General features: G+C 42.9%; 1 protein-coding gene across 6 annotated transcripts in view; it reads left to right on the top strand.

Annotated features, from left to right (window-relative positions):
• Window positions 1-26,330, top strand: part of magi1b (membrane associated guanylate kinase, WW and PDZ domain containing 1b) — a 151,407-nt gene that overhangs the window by 107,686 nt on the left and 17,391 nt on the right. For 2 of the 6 annotated variants that reach the window (XM_028575248.1, XM_028575249.1), the window contains exons 6-15: window positions 57-139; window positions 2,188-2,223; window positions 5,549-5,606; window positions 6,581-6,714; window positions 8,381-8,497; window positions 11,115-11,300; window positions 11,477-12,136; window positions 20,814-20,845; window positions 21,316-21,360; window positions 23,321-23,567. In XM_028575248.1, coding sequence (XP_028431049.1) covers window positions 57-139; window positions 2,188-2,223; window positions 5,549-5,606; window positions 6,581-6,714; window positions 8,381-8,497; window positions 11,115-11,300; window positions 11,477-12,136; window positions 20,814-20,845; window positions 21,316-21,360; window positions 23,321-23,567 — 1,598 coding nt within the window. The remainder of the gene's footprint in view (window positions 1-56; window positions 140-2,187; window positions 2,224-5,548; window positions 5,607-6,580; window positions 6,715-8,380; window positions 8,498-11,114; window positions 11,301-11,476; window positions 12,137-20,813; window positions 20,846-21,315; window positions 21,361-23,320; window positions 23,568-26,330) is intronic. The other 4 variants (XM_028575253.1, XM_028575254.1, XM_028575252.1 and 1 more) reach the window with 3 other exon arrangements.

Raw genomic sequence — 26,330 nt, 5'->3', positions numbered from 1 at the left:
TTTTTCAATAACTTCAAGGTAATTTTTGTAATTTTTTGTGTGCATTTTCTGTTTAGCCACAATACAAAGACCACGTCTTGGATAGACCCTCGGTGCCTGGACAAGCCTCAGAAACCCCTGGAAGAATGTGAAGACGATGGTACGTTCATCTTTGAGCATGATTACCTCCGAGATTATGTGTGTTTTATGTAAAATCCTCCACATACAGTACGTGTTAAGGTCGAGAAACACCAACCAGACGGCCGACCCTCGGCAGAAAAGGCAGTCGGACTGATCAGTTTCCCCGAGTTGGTCAAAAAAGTGCCTCGGAACACACCAAAGCGACGAGACGTAATACGTCTCCATTACAGCAGGCAGCACTAATCTGTATTGTCACCCAAAAATGAAAACCGGCAGCTGATTGTACAAACACGTCACGTGGGTCTGGTTTCTCCGGAAATTCAAAGACAGACTGTCATGGCGGCTTGTTCAGAATACAATCTCATATTGTACTAAAATAGTTCACCGAAACAAGTTTTTGAAAACATTTTAAGCCAGAAATGGGCCGTGCAGTTGCTGAATCTGTCTTCATTTCAGATCGACAAAGGTCAGTTTAAAAGATTTTTGTCCGATTTTGAGAGACTCTAGTCCCGCTCATCCCGCTCCTCGTTTTCCGGGTTAGCACTCTACCAATCAGATGGGTCATTTGAGTCTGACTGCCGGCAGTGCCCGCCCCGCCGATTATACATGTCAGATCGGCCAAACTGAAGGCCGACGGCCCCTCGGACGGACGACGGCACGGAACACACCGAACAGACTCGAGTCACTGACCTCGCCAGACTGTCAGACGGCCGATTATCGGCTTTGTGTGTCTGAACCTTTACTATAATTGAATTTTATTTACTATAACAATATAAATATTGAACAGGACTTCAGGCATTCCTTGACTTTTAATCTTGTCTTCTATTTTTGTTTTGTTTGTCAATTGTAAAGCTAAAGGTTTCTCCCATACTCTCTCTTCGTTATTATTGAAGGACTGTCACCTGTTCATGAGTAAATTAAAGATAACTAGTGTTAGATCCTTTTCACAAATGTGTCCAATCATCTAGCCTTGTATTTAGATTCTAGTTCCCAACCAAAAACATGGGTTAGAAAACACCTTCTTTAACTTATTTCACAATGCTGTGTTGATGTGAAAATCAGAGATGTTTATACAAGAGCAGCCTTTAGGTGTCAGTGTTGTCAATGGCGAGCAGTCACTTGGCGGCACTGCTCTGCTGTGCTCCTTCTTTTAGCTGCTTGTCAGAGCAAGATGCCCCACAGCTTCATGGAGTTAACGGCATCATTCACTTACCTCCAAAAAAGTACGGCCCTCCCTGACCTACGCTGAGGTGTCGTGCCTGCTCATAGATGTTAAACCTCAAATAGGTGCATACAAACACAGACAAATAAATACATTCCATTTATTTCCTTCTGGAGGATGCATTACTACTCCCACAATGAAATGTGATAACTAATGGCGTGTCCCCACCAACACCAAATGCATTTCATGCAAATTTGCCAGGTGAGATTATTAATCCAGAAACGACGCCGTTAGATTTTCCGATGTATCTGTGGCTTCCACACCAGGTACGAGGTTGTCAAAAGTATCAATACTTTTTTGATACTTTTCCGATACTACGCGTTTTAAACCGATTAGATCTAAAAACATTTAGGATTTGTAATAGTTAGTAATGTTATTAACATTATTGCAAACATCTTGGTATGTGTTCTGTGACTTTTCCTGTACCAGCACTGTGTGTGGGTTGTTAATGAATAGACAAAAGAGAAAATAATTATCCAATTTTTTAGGCTAAAACATTTTTTCTTTTTGTATTTTTTGTTTTGAAGTTTAAAATTCTGACCACCTTAGGGATAACAGTTGTCATCATTTCATTAGCTGGAATTTTCTGTTATTATTTAGGTTAAAATGAAACCCCAACTCAAAACCACACCCAGAGATCCAGTAATTTGGGGGAAAACATGCCTTGAGATTTTTGTCACATTATATTTGTCACATTATATTTTTGTCACAAGGCTCTGGCTTGAATAACTCTCAGATGTAGTTGAGTGACTCACAGATGTGCACCTTTCCGCCCCCATCTGCCCCCCTTCTCTTTCCATTTAACAACGATCCTGTGCTGCTGTGCTGTCCAACCTGCTGAGTAGAAGGGGTACACACAGAGGAGCTGGACAATGATCTCGGTAAGATCTTCTTTCATCTTTTACACCTCTCTGCTGGTACACAAATACATTCACCATCCCACCGCCAGTGTCACCATGAGTTCGCACACATCTGATTCATTGTCACAATTCAAAAGGTTTCGGCTGAATTTAGAAAATGAGTAAACTATGACTGACTGTGACAGTGACGCATCTATAAATGACACATTATGCCACGCTGACAGACATTTGACCTTAACCAAGCCTACTCTCAGTATGTAGCTTTTAACCAACTCACGCTGTGTGTGATCAGAAAGCCAGCCTCGAACACAGCTGTCACCAGCAAACCAGACACTCATACATAAGAGACAAGGGCTGATCCGAGGAAGATTGTTACAATGATGATTTCCTAATGGGTGTCTGTCTGAGCCAGACAGCAACATGCCTTTTTTTCCTGAGGCCCATCAACACCCTAACTAGCCTATCAGACAAAGCAGCACGGCCACTTGTGCAGGATAAATGGTGTCTGGAGACTGCTCCCTGCACTGTTATGCACGGGTAATGAATTATGTCATTCTATTAGGGGAGCTATCTGATTAATGATTGTAGTAGCCCTTTATGATGACCGTGTTTTGACCTGAAAGTATGTTAATAACACAGGGGCAAAAAATGATGAATACATACACACATTTCATATTATCCTCTTGTCTTTTTATAGAATTTGGAATAACACTGAATGTGTATTGACAAGTGAAAGAATGAAAGTTCTTCTTTGAGCTTGATTTGTAACAAGTTTCAGTTTTGTTGAAAAAGGATTTGAAAGGTTTGGATTTGCCCCAGCGTCAGGGACTTATTCAGGAACCCTATTTTAAGTATCAGAATCAGATATGGTTTTTAATCATCTGCTAAAGCTGCATTAATCAATATTTTTTTTATATTAACATTGAGTCAAATAACTAAATGTCATATGAAAAGGGTCACCCACAGAGAACTATCCCACTGCTTTTAGCCTCTTTGTAGCTCTTATTTCCAGCAGCAGGCAGCTGTTTATAGCAACAACAATAAATACAGAACAGACAGAAGAAGTTGACGACACACCGTAAAGGCGAACCCGCCATCTAGAGATCTTCAGTCTCGTCAGCAGCTCCCTTTGTTAAGCATCTTAAACAGCCCTCATGTTATAACCATCAGATCAGACCATAAGACAGCCCTCGACTGGATGAATATGTTCAATAAATATTGATCAGCAAAATCCAATAGAGGTGGGAAAAGGAACGCAATTAACTTCAACTCTCTGAGGAGGAGCAGACTTGAGCATTTTATGAGCACACACAGACACACATACTGTGCCTCTGTGGTACATGCTTACTCAAGAGAAATCAGTCGCAGCACAGCATCCCAAAAAATAAAGATGCAGATAGTTGAACATGTAATTCATCATGCTTGACTCCCACTTAAATTCTGGAAGGTGGGATGTGGGAAGAGGGACACAGTGTGAAAAAACACGGCTTAATGAGTGACATATTTCTCTCTCTTTGTCTTTCTCATTTGGGTTTCCAATCACAGAAATGTATGTATTGTTAAGATGGTTATGTCCTTTCTCCACTTTCTCACACACACACACACACACACACGCGCAATCACACACCGGTGCTCCTCCAGGAGCAGAACTAGTGCAGTGTGAAATCAAGTGGGTGATTAAAATTTTGTGCGAGGCGACGCAGCACCGCATTCCATTTAATGTTCCAGTTCAAAAATCTGAAGGCTAATTCACCATGCCTACTTTGTGGGCTCACCCTGTAGAACGATACTGTCACTGTAACCTTTGCATTCTTTTTAGCTGCATGTGCTTTTGTGTTAGCTGCATTTAGCAGCTGTAAATAATGTGGAATTGGAGTAACTCGAGTTGCTTGCAAGACTTAAATTGACGACTCAGATTGCAGATTTTTGTCTGTGGTTGCAATAAATCTATTTAGCTGACAAGTCATGGCTACCTGGTCTGACAAATTGTAATCTGTAGTGTCATGTACATACAATTGAAACATTCCCATCTGGCTTTTCATTTTTTTCATTTTTTTTTTTTGCATCTGCTTTGACTCCACTCCAACCAAGAGACTTCGTCTTTAGAAAGCAGAGGGTGGCTCTCCAAGTTGGATGATTGTAATTACCATCTATACAGGGTGAGGCTAAATTGGCTGAGGGTAGTGATATGTAAAACTGATGCATTACAGGAGATGATTATTGGACAATCTGTGTTTGTAGCCAATTAAAAGGCTCTGACATTATCTATGTGGAGGCCAGCCAATAATCAATGCTGCTGTAATCAGATGGCTCTCTTGGAGATAACGGCATCACTTTCACTGGCAAACACTGTGGAAATACAGCAAGATTGCACCATCGGGCAATTACATATTGCCCGATGGTGCAATCTTGCTGTTGAAGTGGGCCCAGTCGTAGTCACACATTTTCCCAATTAGCGTGGATTACGACGAAGTTCACATGTACTGTCTGTAAAAGTGTCTGCAGATGTGTGCTAGCATCACTGTGAGTAGGCAGCCACTTTCAATGTCATCTCCTCAAATGAAGCAGGTTTTCACTCGAATCAAGTTGCAGTCTTTTAGTCCACGAAAGGTGACTCGTAAAAAATGAAAGACACAAACTTTAGGAGACAGAGAGACCCCAGTCACACTACCATTGTGTTTAACCACGGGCAGGTATCTTTTCACTATTATAGGAATCAAATTAATTAGAAATGTGTGTATTTTTCATAATCTATGGACTGTTTGTCATTGGTATGAGGTTATATGTCATGTAAGAAGAGAAAGAAAAAACATCCAATAATTTTCTCACTTTTCCCTGCACATTGTCAGACTCAGGTCTTTTCAAATCAAGTATTTTTTTGTGTTTTTGTACAATGGTTTCAAAGCCTTGATTGTGCCTACTCCCTGCTCTCCTCAAGTTCCCCCTCTTTTTTACCTTCACCTGTATGTCCTTCCTTGCTTTTTTTTCTTCTCATTCTCTCTCTGACCCCATCAGCATTCCTTTCTCCCACCTCCTTTCATATCTCCATTCCTCCATTCATTCATTCATCCATTCCCACCCAAGGGGGTCTTGCTCTGTTGTTATCTGATGTGTGGAAATGTCAGCAGTGTGAGGGGACAAGGAAGGGGGGGAGGGGGAGGGATGGGGCTGTGAAGATGTTGATTCCCTCTGGCCCTGGAGACTGACTGACACAATAAAGAGGCAAAAGGTCTCTACTGGCCTCCCCTCTAATGGCTCAATACATTGCCTGCAACTTCACAGCCTTGAGTTTTCCTTGTTTACTCTGTCTCGCTCACTCTCTCTCTCTCTTTTTTTTTATTTTTAGAACTTCCACAAGGATGGGAGAAAATAGACGATCCAGTGTATGGGGTCTACTATGTTGAGTAAGTGATGTACAGTATGTAAAAGAATCCAACACCACACAAGAAAACTCCTATGCAAATGCACATGCTGACACTGCACATGCAGAAAGGAAAAAAAAAATTAATAGAAATGCTTTAATACATTTTCATTCTAAGAAAAGAAACTGTGGACCTTACTGTAAGAAGGAGCTGCTCTAATGGATGTACAGTTCTGCTTTAAGACGTCACAGCTAGATTTCGCGGCATCTATTTTGGTCTTTTGTGTATTTGAAAATGTAGGCCATTTTGTTCGTGTCATTTCCATTTGGGAAAACATGCGGGTGCGTGCGTGCATATGTGTGCATCTAATTTTGTGTGAAGCCCCTGGGCTTCAGCATTAATACAAATGTGTTTCATGCGTTTTTGATGTTGTTCAAAGCAGCACCTGGGGGCTCAATGCTGTGGCATTTCAATTTCTTACCCTCTTTGTCCCTGCAATATTTATGTTATCCTAATATACATTATTCACCGTTTCCTTCATTTGCAGTACAATGTGTGTGTGCTTTCAGGTGTAATTTTCCGGTGCTGATAGGTTAGTGGAAACCTCCCAGGGTTGGTCTGTGATTTGAAAGATGTTTTTAGCTTCTCTGAATTAAGTCGTCATCAAATTTATTTGATGTGATTTGTGGGCGGGATTGTGTCACGCATGTGTCTCAGAGGGGTTCCTGTGTGAGTATGGATGGATACATGTGTACTGTGCCACTGTGTATTAATCAGAGCTTATCACCATGTGTCCCCTCCCTCTCTTTGACCCTATCTCTCTTTTGTATTGCCTTATCCTCTCCTCTGTGTCCGTTTTCCCTCCCTGCTGCGCTCCACTTTCCTGCTGATATTTACTTCTTGTCCTACATCCTGTTTTCTATTCTTATTTTCTGTTCCTATTATTCATTCCTCCTGTCCTTCATTTCTTATTCCTCAACCTCCATCCACTCACTCATCCTTCCGCTGTCCCAAAGTCATATCAACAGGAAGACCCAGTATGAGAATCCAGTGTTGGAGGCTAAGAGGCGCAGGCAGCTGGAACAGCAGCAGCCTCAGCAGCCTCAGCCCCAAAGCCAGCAGCCACCTGAAGGTGAGCGCTACATCCGAGGTTCGTTCACAAGCCCCCACCAAGGGCGTCATTTCCTTTCTTTATATTCATGTGTGCGATTGAGTTGTCTGCATATGTCTTTGTAAGTGTGTGTGTGTGTGAGATTGTGTCTTTATAGCAACTATTGCTACAGTATTACTTGTCGCCTGCTACTGCCTTATGATTTGCTAAGTGCCCTTCCATAAAGGCATAACTATTATTTGTGGCTGTACACCGCAGCCTTTTTCAATTTAATTTATGTTTTCTGCTTTCGGACACTTGTTTGTGGTAATAACTTGAAAGCTTTTTTTTTTCTTGGGTGAAGACCGGTAAGTTCGTCTTCAACTGAAAAGGACCTGCCTGCTAAAGGGTGTTTCTTTGCTAATTTGTGTCTCTTAAGAAAGCACTGAGTGCTACCAGTAATAACAGGGATGATTTAGCTCACACAGCTGCCAAAACACAACTAATAGGTAACCATAGGTTGCTCTTGCTTCCTGTCTTAAAGTGCTCATATTATGCTTTTTGGCTTTTTCCCTTTCCTATATTGTTATTTTTTTGTGCACGTTATAGGTTTACAAAGTGAAAAAGCCCAAAGTCCACCCCAAAGGGACATACCATCTCCAACAGAAAACACTTTTCACAAACTGCTCCAAACAGCTCTATTGTAGTCCAGCCTTTACTTCCGTGACGAACGTGCGTCACTTTTTGTAACACACGTTATAATGCTCGCCTAGCTGCTAGCGTGGCACGCATACACTGCTTCTGACTGGCTAGTAGTCCTTACCTAGTTACTGCGCATGTGCGACTCCCAACAAAGATGGAATAAAAGTATGATGCCTCACTCTGTAGCTAAAACAAAGAGCTCAACCCACAGGGTGAAAAGAGGAGCTGTAGCAACAAAAATATAAAAATATATTTTAAACCATGTAAACCTATTCTGATATAACCTCTAAATACAATTATGAACCTGAAAATGAGCATAATATGAGCACTTTAAATCGTATGCATTTACAGGACGCCCTAGAAGAGAGATTAATGGTAAATGCAGGCCGGCCCATGTGGGAACTCTCCTGTCGCGCGCCACCTTCTGCTCAGTCAGCAGAAATCATTCGATTCCACTCGATTACCTGCTGATTTTCCCCCCGTCTGAAAACTCAATCTCTCTTCCAAAGAACTCAAAACCTTCAAACGGGATTTTCACCCATTTTTTTCCTCTTCTGCATTGATTCTATCTCACTGTTAAGAATATTAATGAAGGGTTGTAGTCTGATCAGTGCTGTGATGCCGTAACAAGGTGATTAATCAAAGCAGTAGCCATTGTAAGGAAATGGGTCGCTCTATTTTTACACACCTCCATTTTTATTCAATAGGGAGATGAGAAACAGTGTTAAAAGCTTCATGAAGTTTGTGCGACTTATTTAACCTGAGGTTACATGTTATCTGAAGCTCTAGTGTAGGTTTAACATGATATCTTGGTAGTCAAGCGTTTTTTTTAACCACTTCCATTCACATGTTGCTCTGTGGGAAGGTTTTGTGACTAGATATCAGGCAGACACCATACCAGGAAATGTATCAGTTCCTCTAGTGTCATCGAAAGCAAAATGCTTTTTTCCCAAACACACACAGTAGGGCTGCTATGCAACTGTCTAGACCCCATCTAGAGAAAATGTGCCTCTTGCTGTTGCAGAATGGATCGAGGATTCTGTGTTAGCAGGGGCCCCACTGGCCAGCTATGCTGCCAACCAGGAGACCTACAGGGACCCTAAGACAGGACCTCCAGTGCCCAACGCGATGGGGCAAAAACGTAAGTTCACATCTCTATAGAACTAAAGCGTGAAACAGGATTAGTCATTACCTTTCTGTTTCTAGGCTGTGTTACCCAGAGCGACTTATTATGACTTAGGGTGTAGTTTGTTTTCCTGAGCCTCAGGCCGTGTTTGATTTTTCGAGATGGAGGCCCAGTTATGAATTGACACTATAAAGCTGCTCTCTGTATATATTTCGTTATAAATTCTTAATAAGTCAAATACAATTCTACTCATCTGGTATGTACAGTAGACTACATTTTTCCAAGAGAGTGCTCAAGGCAGTGTTTATATTTTCATAACCAACAAACCGAATATGACTCTGCTAAGTACAGCTTTATTTTATATACGTGCCCCCTCTGTGTTTACTGTGGCCACATGTTGCTTCTCATGGAACCTCTGTTAAGTTGTTCCATTGTCTGGATCAAATAATGTCCTGATTTCAACCACCATTTAGCGATACACACACCTACAGACACAGTGTCTAGCCATTACTGTCTTTCTTTCTCCTGCCTGCCAGCTCCTTTTATACCAGCCTCCCACTAGCAGCTTTTCTAATTAGCACAGCCATGGCAGAGAATTAACTGCCTCACCCCGTCTTTACCTCTTACTCTCCCTTGCTGCTCTGTGGGACGTATTTTCCTTTTCCCTCATCAGTCTCTTTATGTTATAGATCACATTTGGCGTCTTGCTGGCTTTTGTGTTGTCTCCCGCCATTCTCTGCTCTGGTTCAGTTGCGGGTTTTGTCCATCTTTCTGTCCATCTATCTTACTATCTGTCTCTCGCTACTTTGTACTGTCCTCGACCTTGATATTCTTTCAGAGAAAGGCGTCATTTGAAATCTCTTTATCCAACTCCCCCATTCATATTTCTCTTGCTTCCTGGTCTGTTCATACATCTCTGGATCCCTCGTGGATAAAGCCACCATCTATGTTCTCAGTTTTCTTACTCTACTACACAGACACACATGCCGCAAAAAACACCAACACAAGGACACTAACTGACTCCATGGGTGATGCATTTTTCAGTGAATATCGCTTAAACTATTTGTATCAATAAACCGTTAGAGCTCAGCTAGTCCTTGTATTCAACGGCAGTTGCCAATTCCTCACATTCTCGACGGTGAAGACGGTGGATGAATTCCTCACTCAAGTTTTTAATTTAGATTGATTCCATCTCATATCTCTCTTCATTTAATCCTTAATGCCAGATAATGAGGTAGAGAAAGCAAGAAGAACAAGGATGACTGATTAATTGGGTTTAGATTGTTCTCACTACTGTGAAATGTGTTCCATATCTCCGTGTTAATTAAACCCTCACAACCGGTGTTGAATGACAGAGATATCTTGTTGGCAAGAGCCGTTCACCGAGGCAGAACCCTCTCTCATACAAATGCTTTTATCATGTAACCTTCATGCGTTAAGAATGACAAATACTGACTTTTCACTATTGAACTCAGAAGCAGGATCGGCGACTACCCCAATATTTTTCCTCTCTCCACCTCTGTCTACTTGCGCATGTCCGAAGAAAGAAAATACAACAGACACAGTGTAGCTTACTGGCTGGTAGCATGCATGGTGACTTTAGGTACACGTCATTAAACTAATGGTGCATTCAATTGCGCTCCCACAATAACCTGGACTTAACCACCACAAAAACTAAGGAGGTAATTGTGGATTTCAGAAGATCCAAGCGCACCGAGCACTTTGCCCTCGACATTCACTCTACATTTCCCCGAGACATAACCTATACACTGGCCGACTCCAAAAGAAAGCCAGCTGTATCATAAAGAACCCCCGCTCACCCTGGACATCACCCTGCAGGACAATCAGATCCAGAACCAACAGACTAAAAAACAGCTTTTTCCCCCAGGCAGTCAAAAGCACAAACCCTTCTCTCCACCTCCTTCCCAGTGTAGAATTAATAAAGTTTATCTTATCTTATAAAGACTTGTGTGCGATAAACCCCAAAAACTAGAAGTGCAATAACATTATGTATATAGTGCCACCTCATCGTGTTTCTATTTTATTTCATATTTTACTATTTGCATGTTATATTTCTGTTTGTTTGCTATTTAACTGTCATATTGAGAGGTGTTAAACTGTAATTCGCTGTTGAAAACAATGACAGTAAAGATCTATTCTATCTAAGAAAAACAGAAACTCATTGCAGTACTCTTCTGCTATCTAGTGGCTCTTATTGTGGCATTGACATCCCTGTTGTAAAAAAATGTTAAAATCGATTAGAATCGTGACCTTTTAAAATCAAAAGTCCAATCGAATCGTCGATTTGGAGAATCGTGACATCACTAATATATATACAGTATATACCATCAATTGCCTTTCCACTCATTGTTCGTGTTTGCACTGATCACTAAGAGTTGAGGTTAGTTGCGTATAAATTAATGATAAAGTGTTCATATTTTTTTGAGGCGTACTCTTTTCATGCCAGTGAGCAAAAGCATTTTACTGAAACCCAGATTATATCACCAGACCAAGAACATTTTTAGCATTTTTGGTGACGTGCAAACAGAACCCAAAGCTGCTTTGTTCAGTGTGTGCTGTTCCATATGTATATCAGAAAGATCTAAAAGTAATTATCTGTTTGTGTGTTCAGGAGGGAAGCCTTTCTTTACTCGGAACCGATCTGAACTGAAAGGGACTTTCATTAATACCAAGCTGAAAAAGAGTCGTCGGGGGTTCGGTTTCACTGTTGTTGGAGGCGACGAGCCAGACGAGTTCCTGCAGATCAAGAGCCTGGTCCTGGATGGACCTGCTGCCCTCGATGGAAAAATGGAGACAGGTTGGTGGACTACATTTATTAAAGTTTAGAAAGAAGAAATGCTGCTTTTAAATATTGCTTTAGCATGCTGATAGTGTATAAGTAAGGAAGCTACAATTTTGTATCAAATAAAAGCTTTTTGACAAATGCATTCCTTGGATACAAAATAAAACTTCTCCCTCTTCTCTACCCCTAAGGTGATGTGATCGTGAGCGTCAACGACACATGTGTGCTAGGCTACACCCATGCCCAAGTTGTAAAGATCTTCCAGTCCATCCCAATTGGCTCTATGGTCAACTTGGAGCTGTGCCGCGGCTACCCACTGCCCTTTGACCCCGATGACCCAAACACTAGCCTGGTAACCTCAGTGGCCATTCTTGAAAACAAGGAGCCCATCATTGTCAACGGCCAGGAGGCCTCCAACAGCTACGACTCGCCGTCCAGCCACAGCAGTCAGAACACTAACAACGGCTCGACCAACGGAGGAGCACCCCTCAACGGCCTGCCCCGACCCCACAGCCCCTCGGCAGAGGTGGCCTCCGATACCTCGTCCCAGCACGGTTACCCCAGCGACGTGGTCACCCTGGCCTCATCCATCGCAACACAACCGGAGCTCATCACCGTACACATGGAGAAAGGAGACAAGGGCTTCGGCTTCACCATCGCCGACAGTCCCGGAGGCGGAGGGCAGAGAGTGAAGCAGATCGTGGACTACCCGCGCTGCCGCGGCCTCAAAGAGGGTGACATCATCGTGGAGGTGAACAAGAGAAACGTACAGAGCATGTCCCACAACCAGGTGGTCGACCTGCTCAGCAAGTGTCCCAAAGGCAGCGAGGTCACCATGCTGGTGCAGAGAGGTGAGTGGAGGCTGATCCCTCCTTACTGTATGCATGCTTATTATCTCAGTGAACTTGTCATTGGTATTGTAAAGCGCTAGACACACTTAGTTATAGGGAGGTTTCTGATTTATGTGCCCTTATGTTGAAGTATCGCGAAACAAACCAAAACCTTTTCAATGAATCTGTTCGATGCTGTTGACAAAAAATAATAGGCTTCTGCCTCACAGGCTGCCCCAGCTTACAGAAAGCTCTTTTATTGACACACATTTATTAATGTAAATGGTTGGAAGCAAAGAAGAGATTGCAAAGAAGATAAGATAAATATCATATGGCAATTTGAAACATTTGAGGAATTTGCTGAAAGAGAAGTGAGAAAGGAGAGTGAGATGTTTACACTGAATAGCATTGACAGGCAGAGGATTATAGCGGTCTTGAAATTGAAAGGAGCCAGAGAGAAGGAAAGGTTTAAAGGGGAGATGAAGGAACTATGAGAAAAGGGTAAACATGGGACAGATGGGTTTAGTTGGTGTTTCTGGTCTGAGAGTCTGAATGTGTACTGTCTCATACTCAGTTACTCTCTCTGCCCAGGTTCTTATTCACTCCCCTCTGCTTCAGTCTGCTGTGTCTGTTGGTTGACAAACATGTGTAGTTTATTTTAGGCTTTTAGTGTATTCCCATGTCAAGGCGAGTCACTTTATACCTTTTATCCACCCACCTGGCTATCTTGCTTGGTATGAGCTGAAGTCATTTACATTTTTAGCGTTGGTGAATGCTTCTAATCAACGTTTGCCACCCAGGTTTTGTCATGGTTTCTGATTGAACACAGATTGTCGCACAGAAGAACTAAATGGAATCAAAGCAACTGTGAATGCAGGATAAAACTGAAATGATTGAATTTTGGTATTTTCCCTCCAATCCCCCTCAGACTTGCAGACCTCCAGAGCTCTAAACGCACTGTGTGATACAAGTAATTGGACTATTTTCTCTGTCAGACTGTCCATAGCTTGCTTTGGGGCTTATTAATTCAAGTAACTAAAAGGTTTTTTGTGTGCACACGTGCATTTTATCTCCTCTGTAGGGTTAAGTGCTCAGAACTGTTGACGGAAATTGGTCAGATGAATGGCGGCCAAGTCGTCATTGTAGTGTTTCTCTCTAGATCTGTCTTAATTTGTAGCTCTGTCTCTTTCTCCATGTTGTCACTCTCTCTTAGTCTCGCTTCTTGACACACATCCACACTCCAGTCGCACACAGACCAAACCGTTCCACTCACCTTCACTGGCTTTTGCTAATGAGTAGCTTTTCTTCATCTTGCTAGTGTAGACAAGCTCATGAAGTCATACAGCCTAATCATGGGCAAGGGCCGAATGGGCTGTCAATAAAACAGAAGGCAGTTTAGTACAAAGTATGCCGGTCAGCAGAGGAACGCACAAACACAGGAAACAAATGTGAAAGCCAATTTAATACGTAGTGTCTTACAGCAGGACCTGCCCTTCTGGTGCTTCATGCAGATTAATAATAGAACAGAAGTCTGCTCACTGCACTTCTCTCATCTGCACATTTAAGTACCAAGTGCTGGCTTCTGTATGTTTTACAAAGATCCTTTCTGATGAAGAGCCTAATGGCTCCAACATCACAACACAGGCAGTAATTAGTGAGCCAAATTACAAATTGGACTAGTGCAGTGTATACTTCTTTTTTTATTTGTCCCGCACTAGGGCTCGGAATCAAACCTCCATGTTTTTTAGATACCAAGCAAGAATGTGTCCACAGCACTCTATGTATTAAAAGCTGTCAAGTCCTACAACCTGGCATCACATGCATAAATTGTATGTTATTTAGGTAAGGCTCTTGTAGTAGTATTGAATATTTCTGAATAAAACCCAGCCCCATCTAGCCTGGACATAGATGTGAATTGTGTGCATATTTGAGAATTAATTCATCGTTCATTCATTAATGAATTGTTGTCAATATGAACAACCACAATTGTATTTGATCTAGGGCTGCAACTAATGATTATTTCTATTATTGATTCATATTTTTGTTTTGTTTCTATAAATCAAATTATTGTAAAATGTAGAGAAAGTGAAAAATGCCAGAGTCAAGGAAGACATCTTCAAATGTTTTGTTTTGTCCAACAACTATTTAGTTTCCAATTATATAAAACACACATAAAGCAGCAAATGATCACATTTATCAAATTGGAGAAGCTGGGACCAGAGAGTAATTGGTGGTTCTTCTTGATAAATAACTTAAACAATGATGGACTTCTCCACTAATTGATTAATCTACTCATTGTTTTAGTATTATCTTTATCTAGATCAATGCAGTGTATACAGTACTCTATATGCAAATACAAATACTTTAGATAGACCATATGTGGCATTACAAATAAATAAAATAAGAATTAATTTAGTGAATGAATTATTTAAGGAAAAAGATCAGATGCCTTTGCTCCATCAACCCTTTATGGACATACACTATGTGCGTATCAGTTTCTATTTTGTCCTCATACTGAATTCCTACACATTTTCCTTCAGATTTCCCCATGTTGAATAAAGAATCTGTTTACATCACACTGCATCATTCCTACATGTCTGACATATACACACACAGCCGCACTCATGTGAACATAAAGTTTGAGATACGGTGCCTTAATTACTCTCCTGCTCTCACTCTCCTCGGTTTTTTCTCACTCCGGCTCTCTCCACCAGTAGCAGCAAGGCACACTGGCCTCTAATTAGGGTCCTGATGTCAGCTTTGCTTATCATACACATAGATCTTTTTCTCTCCTGTGCTCTCTTTACTCCCACTCTCCTTCCATCTATCAAGAATCTCTTCTTCCACTGGTGCATGTACAGACACACACACACATACACACACACACGCATCCACACACACTTGATGTCAGTCTCAAACACAAACAGTCATGCATCCAATTATGGATTCCAGGCAGAACGAGCCTGATCTTAATTGGTGCAGGTCCACCCCTCCTCCAACCCTCCATCCCCCTTTTCTGTTTCCATTCCCCCACTGTCAGTATGTAGATTCACCCCCTCTCGCCCACATGAAGATGGGAGCCAATCCCTGCGGCCCACACACGAAGATGCACACTCTCCCTTTTCACTCTGTCATTCTCACTATGTATGAGCATGTCCCCAAGTCAGCAGGTGTGAAAATGGGAGCATGTGTTTCTATGACACACAAGCGGCAGTGTGCTGAACGTTGAGGTAAAGAACCTGCGATTCATGGATCTCATTGTGAAAACCCGGCAATGTGAATCTCATTTGAGGGTTTTTTAGGGTCTTTCATATTCTTTGTATGAGCAAGCTACGATAGCTATGATGAATTTTTTTGACCCTTTTTGGTCCAGTTAATACATACAGAGGAAGAACCACCCACAGGTCAGAATGTCAGGTAATGAGACTTTGACAGTTTATGCACACAAGACATTTTTGTACTGAGATATACAGTACTGCCTATAAGCACACCCGCATGATTTATTACGGTACTTGAATCAGCTCTGTGTTTCGTGGTACATTGTTCTTTCATTTGTCTAATTACACTGCTCTAATGTGCTCATTTCCCCATGCCGGTCTTCTCCTGCCCTCACTGATGCGCTGACATAATTCATTTTTGGCCCCTGGTGTCTTGCCATTGGACAGACGCTTATTTCCTCTCCCCTGTTCCCTTTTAAAAGGTGTAAGTGTAACAGGGTCCATAGGGACGCATACACCTGCTGTACAACCTTTTTGTCAACGAAAACCTGTTTGGGTGTCAAATTTCTGAGACACAGCCTCCAATAGCCCAGCAGTTCATGTCATTAGTCAGCTGAAGAAAAATTAAGCCCAATTTGTCTCAGCATGGATGCAGTGTCTTTCTACGTTTTTTCTTTTTTTTTACCTGTTTGTAAAGCCTGGCAGGTGCTGTAATAAATGCAAAGGTAAATTGGGCTTGGGCTGCTTGTAGCCATCTACAGGAAATGGAAGGAAAGACAGCTGTAGTTGGTGAAGGAAGAGAATGGTGGATGGAAGGATGTCAGAGGATTAGAGAGAGGACGAAAGAATGGCACAGTAACCCCCATGATGCTTTGCTCTCTCTCTCTTTTCCACTTTCTCTCTCCGCACGTCATGACTCATCAATCAACGATGGCACATTAGTCCCTGCTGGGCAATCAGGCCTTGCACTCCTCTCAGAATGAGAGATGGACCTTTTCTCTCCTCGCACGTAGCCAGCGGACAGACAAATGGCAGGTTGAGGGACTAACACAGGCAAGAGGTGTTAAACTATTTTGCAAATGTCAGTTTATTTGATGAACCCCTCCACTGCACAGTTACTTTCGTTATCTCCTTTGAATAGATAGTAATCTCAATACCTAAACAAATGTCGAAGGCCTGAGATTATCTGCATGACTACTTGGAAACATCTTAAGAGCATTTATTTAAAAAGCAGCCGCAGTGTTCAAGCACAAGGGGGTGTATTTCCTCTTGTTTACGTTTGTTTGCCTGCCTTTCCTCTCATTGCCTTAAAGTGCAGTTTGAAAGAGATGTTTTGTAACCTTGAAGACAGACAGTGGTTTGAAATGTCTGTTTTCCTTTTTTTTTTGTCATTGACGTGCAGCTTAAAGAAGGTAAAACATCAAGTGGAGCATCGTCACACTAGATAGCTCCTATTGGCATAATGTTGGGCTAGTGAGCAGACAGCTTGTAAATACCTCCTGTCAAAAAGCACTCCACGGACCAGTGTTCTTTGAGGACACACACTGATAGGCCCACAATTACGTGAACTTACATAACCCACATAAACAAACTCGCAGTTACCGGCATGCACATTCACGAGGCCCGTATAATGTGGACAGTCTTGTACACAGCCATTAGAAAGAGATAAACGTTGATGATGGGTCCCTGCACAGACCAAAGTAGGAAATCAATTAACTATATGTGCAGGAAGCGTCGTATTTCTGCCCACTTCACATTAAAAATTCTGCTGACTGCACGTTCCAATGGCACTTGCATTCCTCAAAAGCAATGATGGGGCAGCGGCCTGCCCGCCAGGTGCCCACGATTCACCATCCCTCATTTTAGGCTTGCCAGAGGCGTGTGCCTGTGAATCACTGCTTGTTGCACAGGGGACAAGGTGAGCCTCACCCCTCACCGATCTCCAATGTCTTCACACCTCCATAGCTGTTGGGCGAGTTAGAAATCTCCACCATTGCACCATCCTTTATTTCTATGACAATGCTCGGCAGATAATCTGCGCTGGGGTCTCCTCTGGATGGATGTGTGCATTGTGGGAGGAGGAGATTTAACCTCTGCTTTTTAAAAGCCAGGGAAGACTTAATAAAGGGAAACATACATATAGGTATGTTTTTTCATATATGTTTTTATACTTTTAGCATGCATGCTGTCCCTGGTCATCTTTGGTATCTATTTAGCCACATTGCTATGCTCCTCTGTCACATTCAATTTCACTGTTTACACACACAGAAGAAGCTAAATAAAGCTGTACTCTGCAGCGCTGTCACATCCTGGCTGCTGAAGTGTGCCTTTTACTCCTTGGAGACCGTCTGTCGGTTCCCCACGGTCACCAGGCACTGTCTCCACGGGGACAGATGGACCTGCCTGTTGGAAGCCATCACTCCTAGCCGAGATCTACCAACACACACATACAAAGACACGCACTGTGGGCGGACAACGTAATCTGCTTAATAATGGCTTTCGTTTAGTAATTGGTGTGCTGCCAGATTTTATGCAACAATATCTATCTGTTGAAGGGGAAAAAGCAGGAGGGTACAGTACCTCTTGTCAACCTGAAACCAGTTCAGCCAAATGCAATTATTTAGGGAGTATTCATCTTTCCAGTTCACACATTGTAAATGCTGTGTTCCGCCACACCTTATTTCCAGTGTTGGCAAAAGAGTCCACCACACACCGTCTTCATGCACCCAAACTGTTGGGACTTAACCAGCTGTGGGGCTGTCACACAGAGAACAACAAGTTGTGTTCACTGAAAATCATGGAGTTTTTCCCCTCAGGCAGTAAAACAAGAACACTGTTATTCTGTCAAGCTCAATACAATATTTTACTGCAATCCTCATATATACTAAATACTTTATTATTTTGGCTTAATTGGAATTCACAATAATCAGTTGATATATCAATCATAAAAACCACATATTATACAAATTTAGTGCCCCGTAGGTTGAGCAGTCCTTTATTATTCATTGTTGAGAATGCATTTTGTGCCACATATTTTATTTAGTAAGCATAATAAAATGAGCTTACTGGTACATTATTTGAAAGCTGGTGGCACTGAGGATTTAGTTGGCGCTCTCTCACTCAGGCCAGCCGAGCTCTCCCACCTGTCCAAAACCGCTGTTTCCTCCCTCTTGTATGTAATTGGTACTGGAGATTGGCCCAAACACCCACAATGCTTTTTGATCTGGGAGCTTCAAACACACCGTGGTGCTTCACACACTGCACACACTGCTTCTGCCTACCAATGTAGTGTTGACCTGCACACAGTTTTGCTTCATTTGTCAACAGCTATCAGTGCCTTATAGTTTAGTTGAGCTCTATATCTTTAAATTAATATCTCAATTAGTAATATTGCTTCTACAGTAAAGCATATACTATAGATTCCAAGGTACAATTTCAAAAAGTACAGTGCATTGCCAAGACCAGAATTGACTTGTGTCTGAGTCTGTTTCTCGCTTTCACGGGCGTGTCTGTTCTGTTTATCAGTGAGTCTGATCGAAATGCTTGGAGAGAGAGCGTGCTGAGAGACATTGACGGACAGCAGCAGCAGATCAGTTGTAGTTGATAGATGAAGGATAATCAAACGACCGCCTGACACTTTGACTGACAGCATGCTTAGGCCAGAGAAAATACCTCGGGACTGACGGTGTGCATCTGCGTCCGTGTCTGATTTAGGGGATTGCTATGTGTTCCTGAATGAATGATTCCTATTGATTGAAAAAAGGGGGTGAACAGGAGTCAGGGGAAGGATGATGGGGAGGATGATGGGGGAGGGAGAGGATGGAGAGAAGGAAAAAGCTGCAGACGCAACACAGTTGGAGCTGTCGGTTGTGAATAAACCCAGATGTCTGAGAGATAAAGAAGACGTGTGTTTGTGTGTGTGTCTGTGTGTGTGCGCGTGTCTGTGTGTGTGCGCGTGTCTGTGTGTGTGTGTCTCTCTCTTATCCTCTCTGTTTCCCTAAAGGATTGACACACAAAACTGGCCCATTTTCTTCGATCAGACATTGCCTGGTCTCACTCATGCTTTACTTGTGTTACACACCCCTGTTGTATGTCAGAAGTGTGTGTGTGTGTGTGTGTGTGTGTGTGTGTGTGGTTTGTACTCCACTCGTTGTTGCATTTTGAATATTATAGAGGTAAATACACAACGCGAGTATTGCATTTTCTCTTTGTTTCATGCATTCCTTCTCCCGTTCTCATTTCCATAACTTCACACAACTGTTTATTTCGTGCAGAGTTGAGGGAGGGAGGGAGGGAGGGATTGAGGGAGGGGGAGAGGGCAGCGATGTGCATAAGGAGCAATTTTCCCCGGCTAGATCCAGGCTGTGTTAACATTTTAGTCATCCGTCAGTCTTTCTTTATGTGCTTCTCTGCGATAATGATATTTCTTCTCACTCTAGCAGAAACCCGTCTGTCATACCTTAAGCACACTTCGATTTGTGTTGAGTAGCGCCGCACAAAGCCGCCTGATGCCCTTGTGTTGTGTTGTGTTGTGTTGTGTTGTGTGTATGCAGCTGCGTGGATGTTTACCAGCATGTGGGGGTGGGCGAGAGGCTGAGATGGAGGGGAGAGAGAAAGAGGAAGGGAGGGTGGGTGGTGATGCTGAGGGAAGAAAAGGGAGGGAGGACAGTGTGCAGTGAGGTGTGTGTGAGAGAGAGAGAGAGGGAAAAAAAAAGGAAAAGACAGCAGGAAAGGGAGAGACGGGAGGACGCTACAACTGCCTATAGATGCTGGAGCCTTCGACAGCGGAGCGCGGCGCTCAGCGGACTCAGGAAGATGGTCTCAGTAAGAGGGGAACTGACGGTTGCCTATAATTTAATGTTCAGTATCTTGGACTCCTTCTCCATGGGTAATGCTACGGCCAGGAACTCCAGAGCACAGCTCGCTCTTTTCCTCTCTACTCCTCTCTCTTTATTCTCCGGCTTAGTTGCTCTCCAGGATTCTGTCCTTTTCTCTTAACTCTCACTTTCGTCCCTCAAACACGCACGCACTCACTCACTCACTCACATGCGTTCTCCACCGTTGGGTAGCCAGGCTCTTGCGAGCGCTGGGTTAGCCCTTGGGGCTGGCCCCACTCTTCCGCTGCACCAGTCAAGCCGAGCGCTGGCCGCGGCAGTGATGCAGATAGATCGCGCTGCCTGCCCCCCTCCCTCCCCCCTCCCCTCCCCTCCCTTCCTTCCCCAAACGCCAGCCGCGGATGGGCGAGCAAAGGAGCCAAGCAGGGAAAGAGAGGAAAGGAGGGAGAAGGAGACGAGGGCTAGATGAGCACTGTTGTGACATTGTTTTGGAGTCTGCGTTAGCTTTTGTTGTTCCTTTCTTCTTCTTTTTTTTTTTTTTTTTTTTTTTTTTGCATTCTCCTTTTTTCTGAACATGGACGATATAGTAAAACTACATTGGTAACCTCCTTTTTTTCTTTTTCCCATTTCTGTTTGGCTTCACAGGTGTGGCACCTGCAAAAAAGAGCCCCAAACTGGTAAGTAGTTGTTCTTTTTTCTATATTTTTGTCCTCTCCCATCCATCCATCCCTCTTCTGTCCTCTATCTACATGCTGTATCTGTCATAAGGCTATTTGGCTTCATTTCACCTCCTCTCCTCTCTACCTCGTCTTTAACTCTGCTCCGTTAGGTGTAACTTGTGCTGGTGTTGTGGGTCTGTCTGGTCAACCTTGGATGCTGTGCTTTGCGGGGGTGTATCCCTGGAGCTAAACATCAGCACCCCCACCTCTCTGGAGGGGGCTTGGTTGAGGGGCTTTGATGCACAGCGTGAGCTGGGTTGCTAACACGCTGATGATCGCATCACGCAGGGCGCTAAGCTTGCAGTGTGAGAGATGAATGTAGGATCACAGCTGAGAGTCGGCCTGATCCAGTGATACCTGCTGCACTAATGATGGGACCCTATTGACTGTGTCTGACTAAACATGCGTTTGTCAATTTTGTTTTGCAGGATGGTTTTGAGCAGTCTCCTCCATACAGAGATTACACTAGGATGGTATGTGATGTTGTTTAGCTGGGGTGAAAGTTTTGGGGAATGAGGTATAGTGGTAGGCTTATTGGTGCTGGGTATGTCATTTGTTAGATAATAATGGTGATGGTATAGCATTATTATAGCAGATAATAGAGGTGATACGTTGAACATGTTTAACATGTTTAATTCGAGAATCGAATCGTGACCTTAATATCAAAAGTCAAATTGAATCGAAGATTTGGAGAATCGCAACACCCATAGTGTTTATACGTGATGTTTTAACATAATGTTTGGTTGTATTAGGCTGGTTGGATGCAACAAAACACACTAAAGCACTAATGCACTGAACCTAAGGATGGCCTGCTGGTGGAAAAGCAGGACTGAGCTGAGTCTGAGGAAGCAGCAAGGATTTGTTTTCATTGCCCAAGCCTCCCTTCTTCCAATCTTCTTTCTCAGTTATTGGAGCAGCAGAAACCAATGTATTTAGACCAGTCCCAGAGGACAGAGGAAAAACACAATGACTACAGAAGGTCAAATCTAATAGATCCATCAAGAACAAGAGATTTGTTTTCATTTGATAGGGAAATGGGATTTGGACTTTGTATACATCAAACTGAGAGAGAAACCCAAGAAAATGCTACCGCATTGGCTGATGGAGGCACCATTTCGTTCGATGGAATAAAAATGACCATCATTTTGCATCAGTTCAGTCCTAAGGTGTGACTTTAGCACCAAACAAGGCCTGCATTTGTGACTAATTATATGAATCCATTAATTTTTACTTCTCCACACAACGCAGTGAGGTTCTACTCATAACGCTGGTGGAGTAAGGATTCCACCTGGATCCACGGCTCTGACTTAATATCTGCTAAAGTGTCAAGCTTCTTTTATGTCTAACAAGGGTGATGAATATAAACATGAATTGCAGAGGTGTGTGGAGCTGATTCAGGGAGTAATGAGTCTGGATTTATTGAAGACATGGCTTCACTTTGAAGGCCAAACACTTTGATATTTGAGAACAGATGAGCCGCTTGCCTCCGCCCCTTCCTGGTTTATTTTTGTCCACCGCATCCGAAGTACCGGGAGGTCACATGATGTGAAGAGACTGAACTGCTGTCATTTAATCTTATTGTCTGAAAATAGCTTCCTTTCTTTCTCATTCTTTGTCAGTAACCCTTGCCCAATGTTGAAGATGGGACTGTAAAGAAAGGTATTGTGACAAGGGTCATGGAAAGGAGTTTTACTTGTACTTGCAGTGTACTTGTACTTGAGCTCAGGATTGTGTGTGCTCTAGCATGCTTAAGCACCGTTCCCTTCGAATACTCCAGCAGGTGCTTAAGTGCCCATGTTATTGAGGGGCCAGTGGCAATTTATGGAGAGTTTTACATTTCTGGCTTAACCAGTAAAATCTCCCCCTTTTATTTCAAACCTCACAAGTGCTTTATTCACTGTGACTATATTTCCATATGCAGCAGGGGATGCAGTTCCTTTTTAATACATTCCACTCTGTTTAACAAAAGGAATAGGCAATGTACCCCTTGTAAATTGAGCTACAGTTGTTTCTCCCACAGCTGAATGACTTAATCATGAGAAACCATTGAGGGTTTTTTTTTCTCCCTTTTGTATGCTAAAATAATTATCTGAATAAAACAGGTTTATTTTTTCTTTGTTGAATACAGTAGCAACACAAGAATTGTTGACAATATTCACTCTCAGGTCCTGCTTCCTTTTACCCCAAGAAGCAGCAATCTTTAATCTTTTAAAAAAAAAAAAAAATTTTAATCTCTGATCCAAAATGTCATTGTATTCTAATCTTCATCCCATTGATTCCCCATTAACAAACCACAACCCCTTGCATGCGATAACCTTTTTTGCCCCCTGTCCCTACCAGTCTGTCCCCGCCCAGTTCAGCATCCGTGTTCACAAGTGTACTGAAACAGCTGCCTTTCAATTGTCAAATGATATTGATCTGCTTCTCCAACAGCAATTGTCGAGAAAGGACAGTCAGAACAGCTCCCAGCATAGCGTTTCCAGCCACCGGAGCACCCACACAGACTCTCCCGTGCACACGTCCCTGGCACCCCCTCTTAGCGAGAGCATCGCTCCCCCGCCCCCCTCTCAGCCCCTGCCAGGCCTGCCGCCCCAGGACTCCCCAGCAGACGGGACCATCCAAAGAAAACCGGACCCCTTTAAGATCTGGGCCCAGTCCAGGAGCATGTATGAAAGTAGGCGTAAGTATATACATTTTTGGTGGCGGTTGGATGAGGGCTGCATGGGGCTGTTGGCTCAGTGGAGACCCTTGGTGTGTTTAAATGGTACTGCACGTTTTGGAGCAAGATTTGGGATAAGAGATGAGTCTTGTGCATGTAAGTAACTGGTTTATATTCAAATACGGTATATTCACCTATATTTACGTTTGACTAAGGATGGAAATAGCATTGTAGAATATACATTAATGTCAACTAAATATTTTTTTAAATGTGAAATTGAATGAGTAGTTCAGCATTTTGGGGCGTAGGCTTATTCGTTGTCTTGAGACGATCGAATGACGACTGACATATGTGCACTCAATAAAAAAGCTAGTCAGCAGGCGATTAGCTTAGCTTACCTCATACAGAAAACAGAGGAAACAGACAGCCAGCCTTGTTTTGTTTAAAGCAGTTTTTACATTTCTGTTTGTGTGCAGATTAAACAAACAAGATATAATATGTTAATTAGTAAAATATTGCTTTAAAGCTGGTAGGCAGATTAGTTTTCTTTTAGACGGAGCTAGGCTAGCCGTTAACCCCTTGTCTTTGTGCTAAGCTAGCTCGCCTGCTGGTTCTATCATAATATTTAGCATACAGACATGAGATGGTATCAATCCTCTCATTTAACGATGAATGAATACATGTATTTATTTAATATAAGTATTGATTTCAAACCAGCATTAGAAGCAGTGGTCTCCAACATGTTCTTTGTCCAGATGTTTAAAAGCTACTATAGGTTCCGCTGTGGTCCAGTTGTCGACACTGCCACCATTGACACCCTTTTACACTTACCGTAAGAGACACATGGGTGTATAATTAGCAGCAATAGTGGAGTGGATTTCAGTGGATTGCATACCCCCCTCCTTTTTTTCTAGCCTTGCCAAAGCAAAGGGATAGCTCCAATTAAAAAAAATAACCCTCAGGTCCACTGTCAAGTGTAAAAAAAAAACAAGAGAGGAAAAGCGAAAACAGAGTCTGTAATGGCTGAGAAAATCTAATCGCTTTCCCAGGCACCACTTATCAGGGATTTTCATTATTTAGATGCCTATGGAGAATGTGAAGAGAAGGGCTGAGCGTGGGTTAGGAGTGCAGATGCCTATTGACAAGTTGAGAGGACAATAGTTTGATTTAAAAAGGAAACAAAGAATAGTGATGGAGAGAAAAAGAAACCAAGACTAAGGGGGGGATGTGTCTACATACCTGTCCTAAGGTGAAGGAGCCTTAACAGGGGTTTTCTAAATTGCCTAAGCCAGTTTGCTCGGTGCAAATGGGAGGACTGCAAGGAGAGCACAAAGGATAACGAAGAGGGAAGGGACAGAAATGGGACATGAAAGAGAAATGTTGGGACAAGAGACAGGTCGGGCTTTGGGAGATCAAGGGATTCTGACGTATAGAAAAGTAGAGAGGAGCACAGAAAGAATGACAGGGAGGACAGCCTACCTGTATCAGCAGGTGTAAATCACGCCACATTACACCCCATAGGGCTCAAGACTGCGGCAAAGGCATTTCTCTACGCGTCATTCGCTGTAATGAAAAGTTCTGCTGAGATCAAGGTCTTTAAACACACCATGTGGTGAATGATTTCCATTTGCAGAAATAAATCCACCCTAAAAACTCACACAGCATTTACCTGCTCTAAAAAATAGGGGCCAGAGAGGATCGCCCGTGCTTTATTGGCCTTCATTTTGATTATTGTCTGGTTTTAACATGTTCCCAGTTTAATTCCTTCCCTGTTTGAACCATGCATGCTTGTTATTTGCAGTCCTCTCTCATAGCTCTCCACAGGCCTGTCCATCTTTGTAAAATATTGATCGATTCACGCTTTTTATTGTGCATGTCTCAGGCTGTACCACCTAGTGTCATATGGTCTCTCCCCTGAGCTAGCTGCAACAGCCTGAAGTGTGTAAAGTAAGATGTAAACAGTAAACAATAAGTACCCCACATCATCTCCAGACTCCATCCGTAACTTGTAAACAAAATAAAACAATCAGCTATAAAACTTAGGAGACGCGGCTCTGGAAATGGAACACTAATCTACAACAGCAGTCTTATCCACCACTCTCTGTACTACTGTAACTGACTGGGAAACCAAAGTTTTCCCAAACTTGCGATCTTAAAGAGGCCAGCGGGTCCTAACTCTTGTGGGTCGCCACCACTCGCGCTATCTCTGACTCAAACTGCACACAGGCGGAGCTCGGCTACATAGGCGGCGCCAGTCAGAGCTTCAGAGCTAAGGCGGGGCTACAGATTACATTAGTTCATTTGCACACAAGTTTTATTTTTATACCGTGTATTCTCCGTGTGAATTCGTGACTCCCGTACCGTTTCGGTTCAGTACGAATACATGTACCGTTCCACCCCTAATTCACGGCCAGTTGCCTCACTGCGGGGATCACTTATGGATCTATTATTCGACAAGAGCAGGGTGTGACCCCACGAGTACAGGTACAGATTGCGACCCTCCAACTCTTTCTTTCCTAGTTCCTCCACGGTTACATTGTGATAGATTGGAAAGAGGTGGCAGGGATTTTAGCTGTTGACTGATGGAACAGATTGGGCGCAGGCTGTTTATGCCTTCTGCCACCCTGCCGCCTCTTCGTGGCTTCAGTGGCCTTGGCAGCAGTGGCCTATGTTGAAGCAAAAGGAAATCTCCCTGGGAGTTTACTCAGAGGTGCATGTTTGTCAGCCCATACAACACAGCTGTGACCATACAAATGCATGCACATAACATGAATATGTGAATAA

Source organism: Perca flavescens, chromosome 4, assembly GCF_004354835.1.
Source record: "Perca flavescens isolate YP-PL-M2 chromosome 4, PFLA_1.0, whole genome shotgun sequence".
NCBI lineage: Eukaryota > Metazoa > Chordata > Actinopteri > Perciformes > Percidae > Perca > Perca flavescens.
Note: the sequence above shows the minus strand (reverse complement) of the source record. Positions and strands in the feature narration are given on the sequence as shown.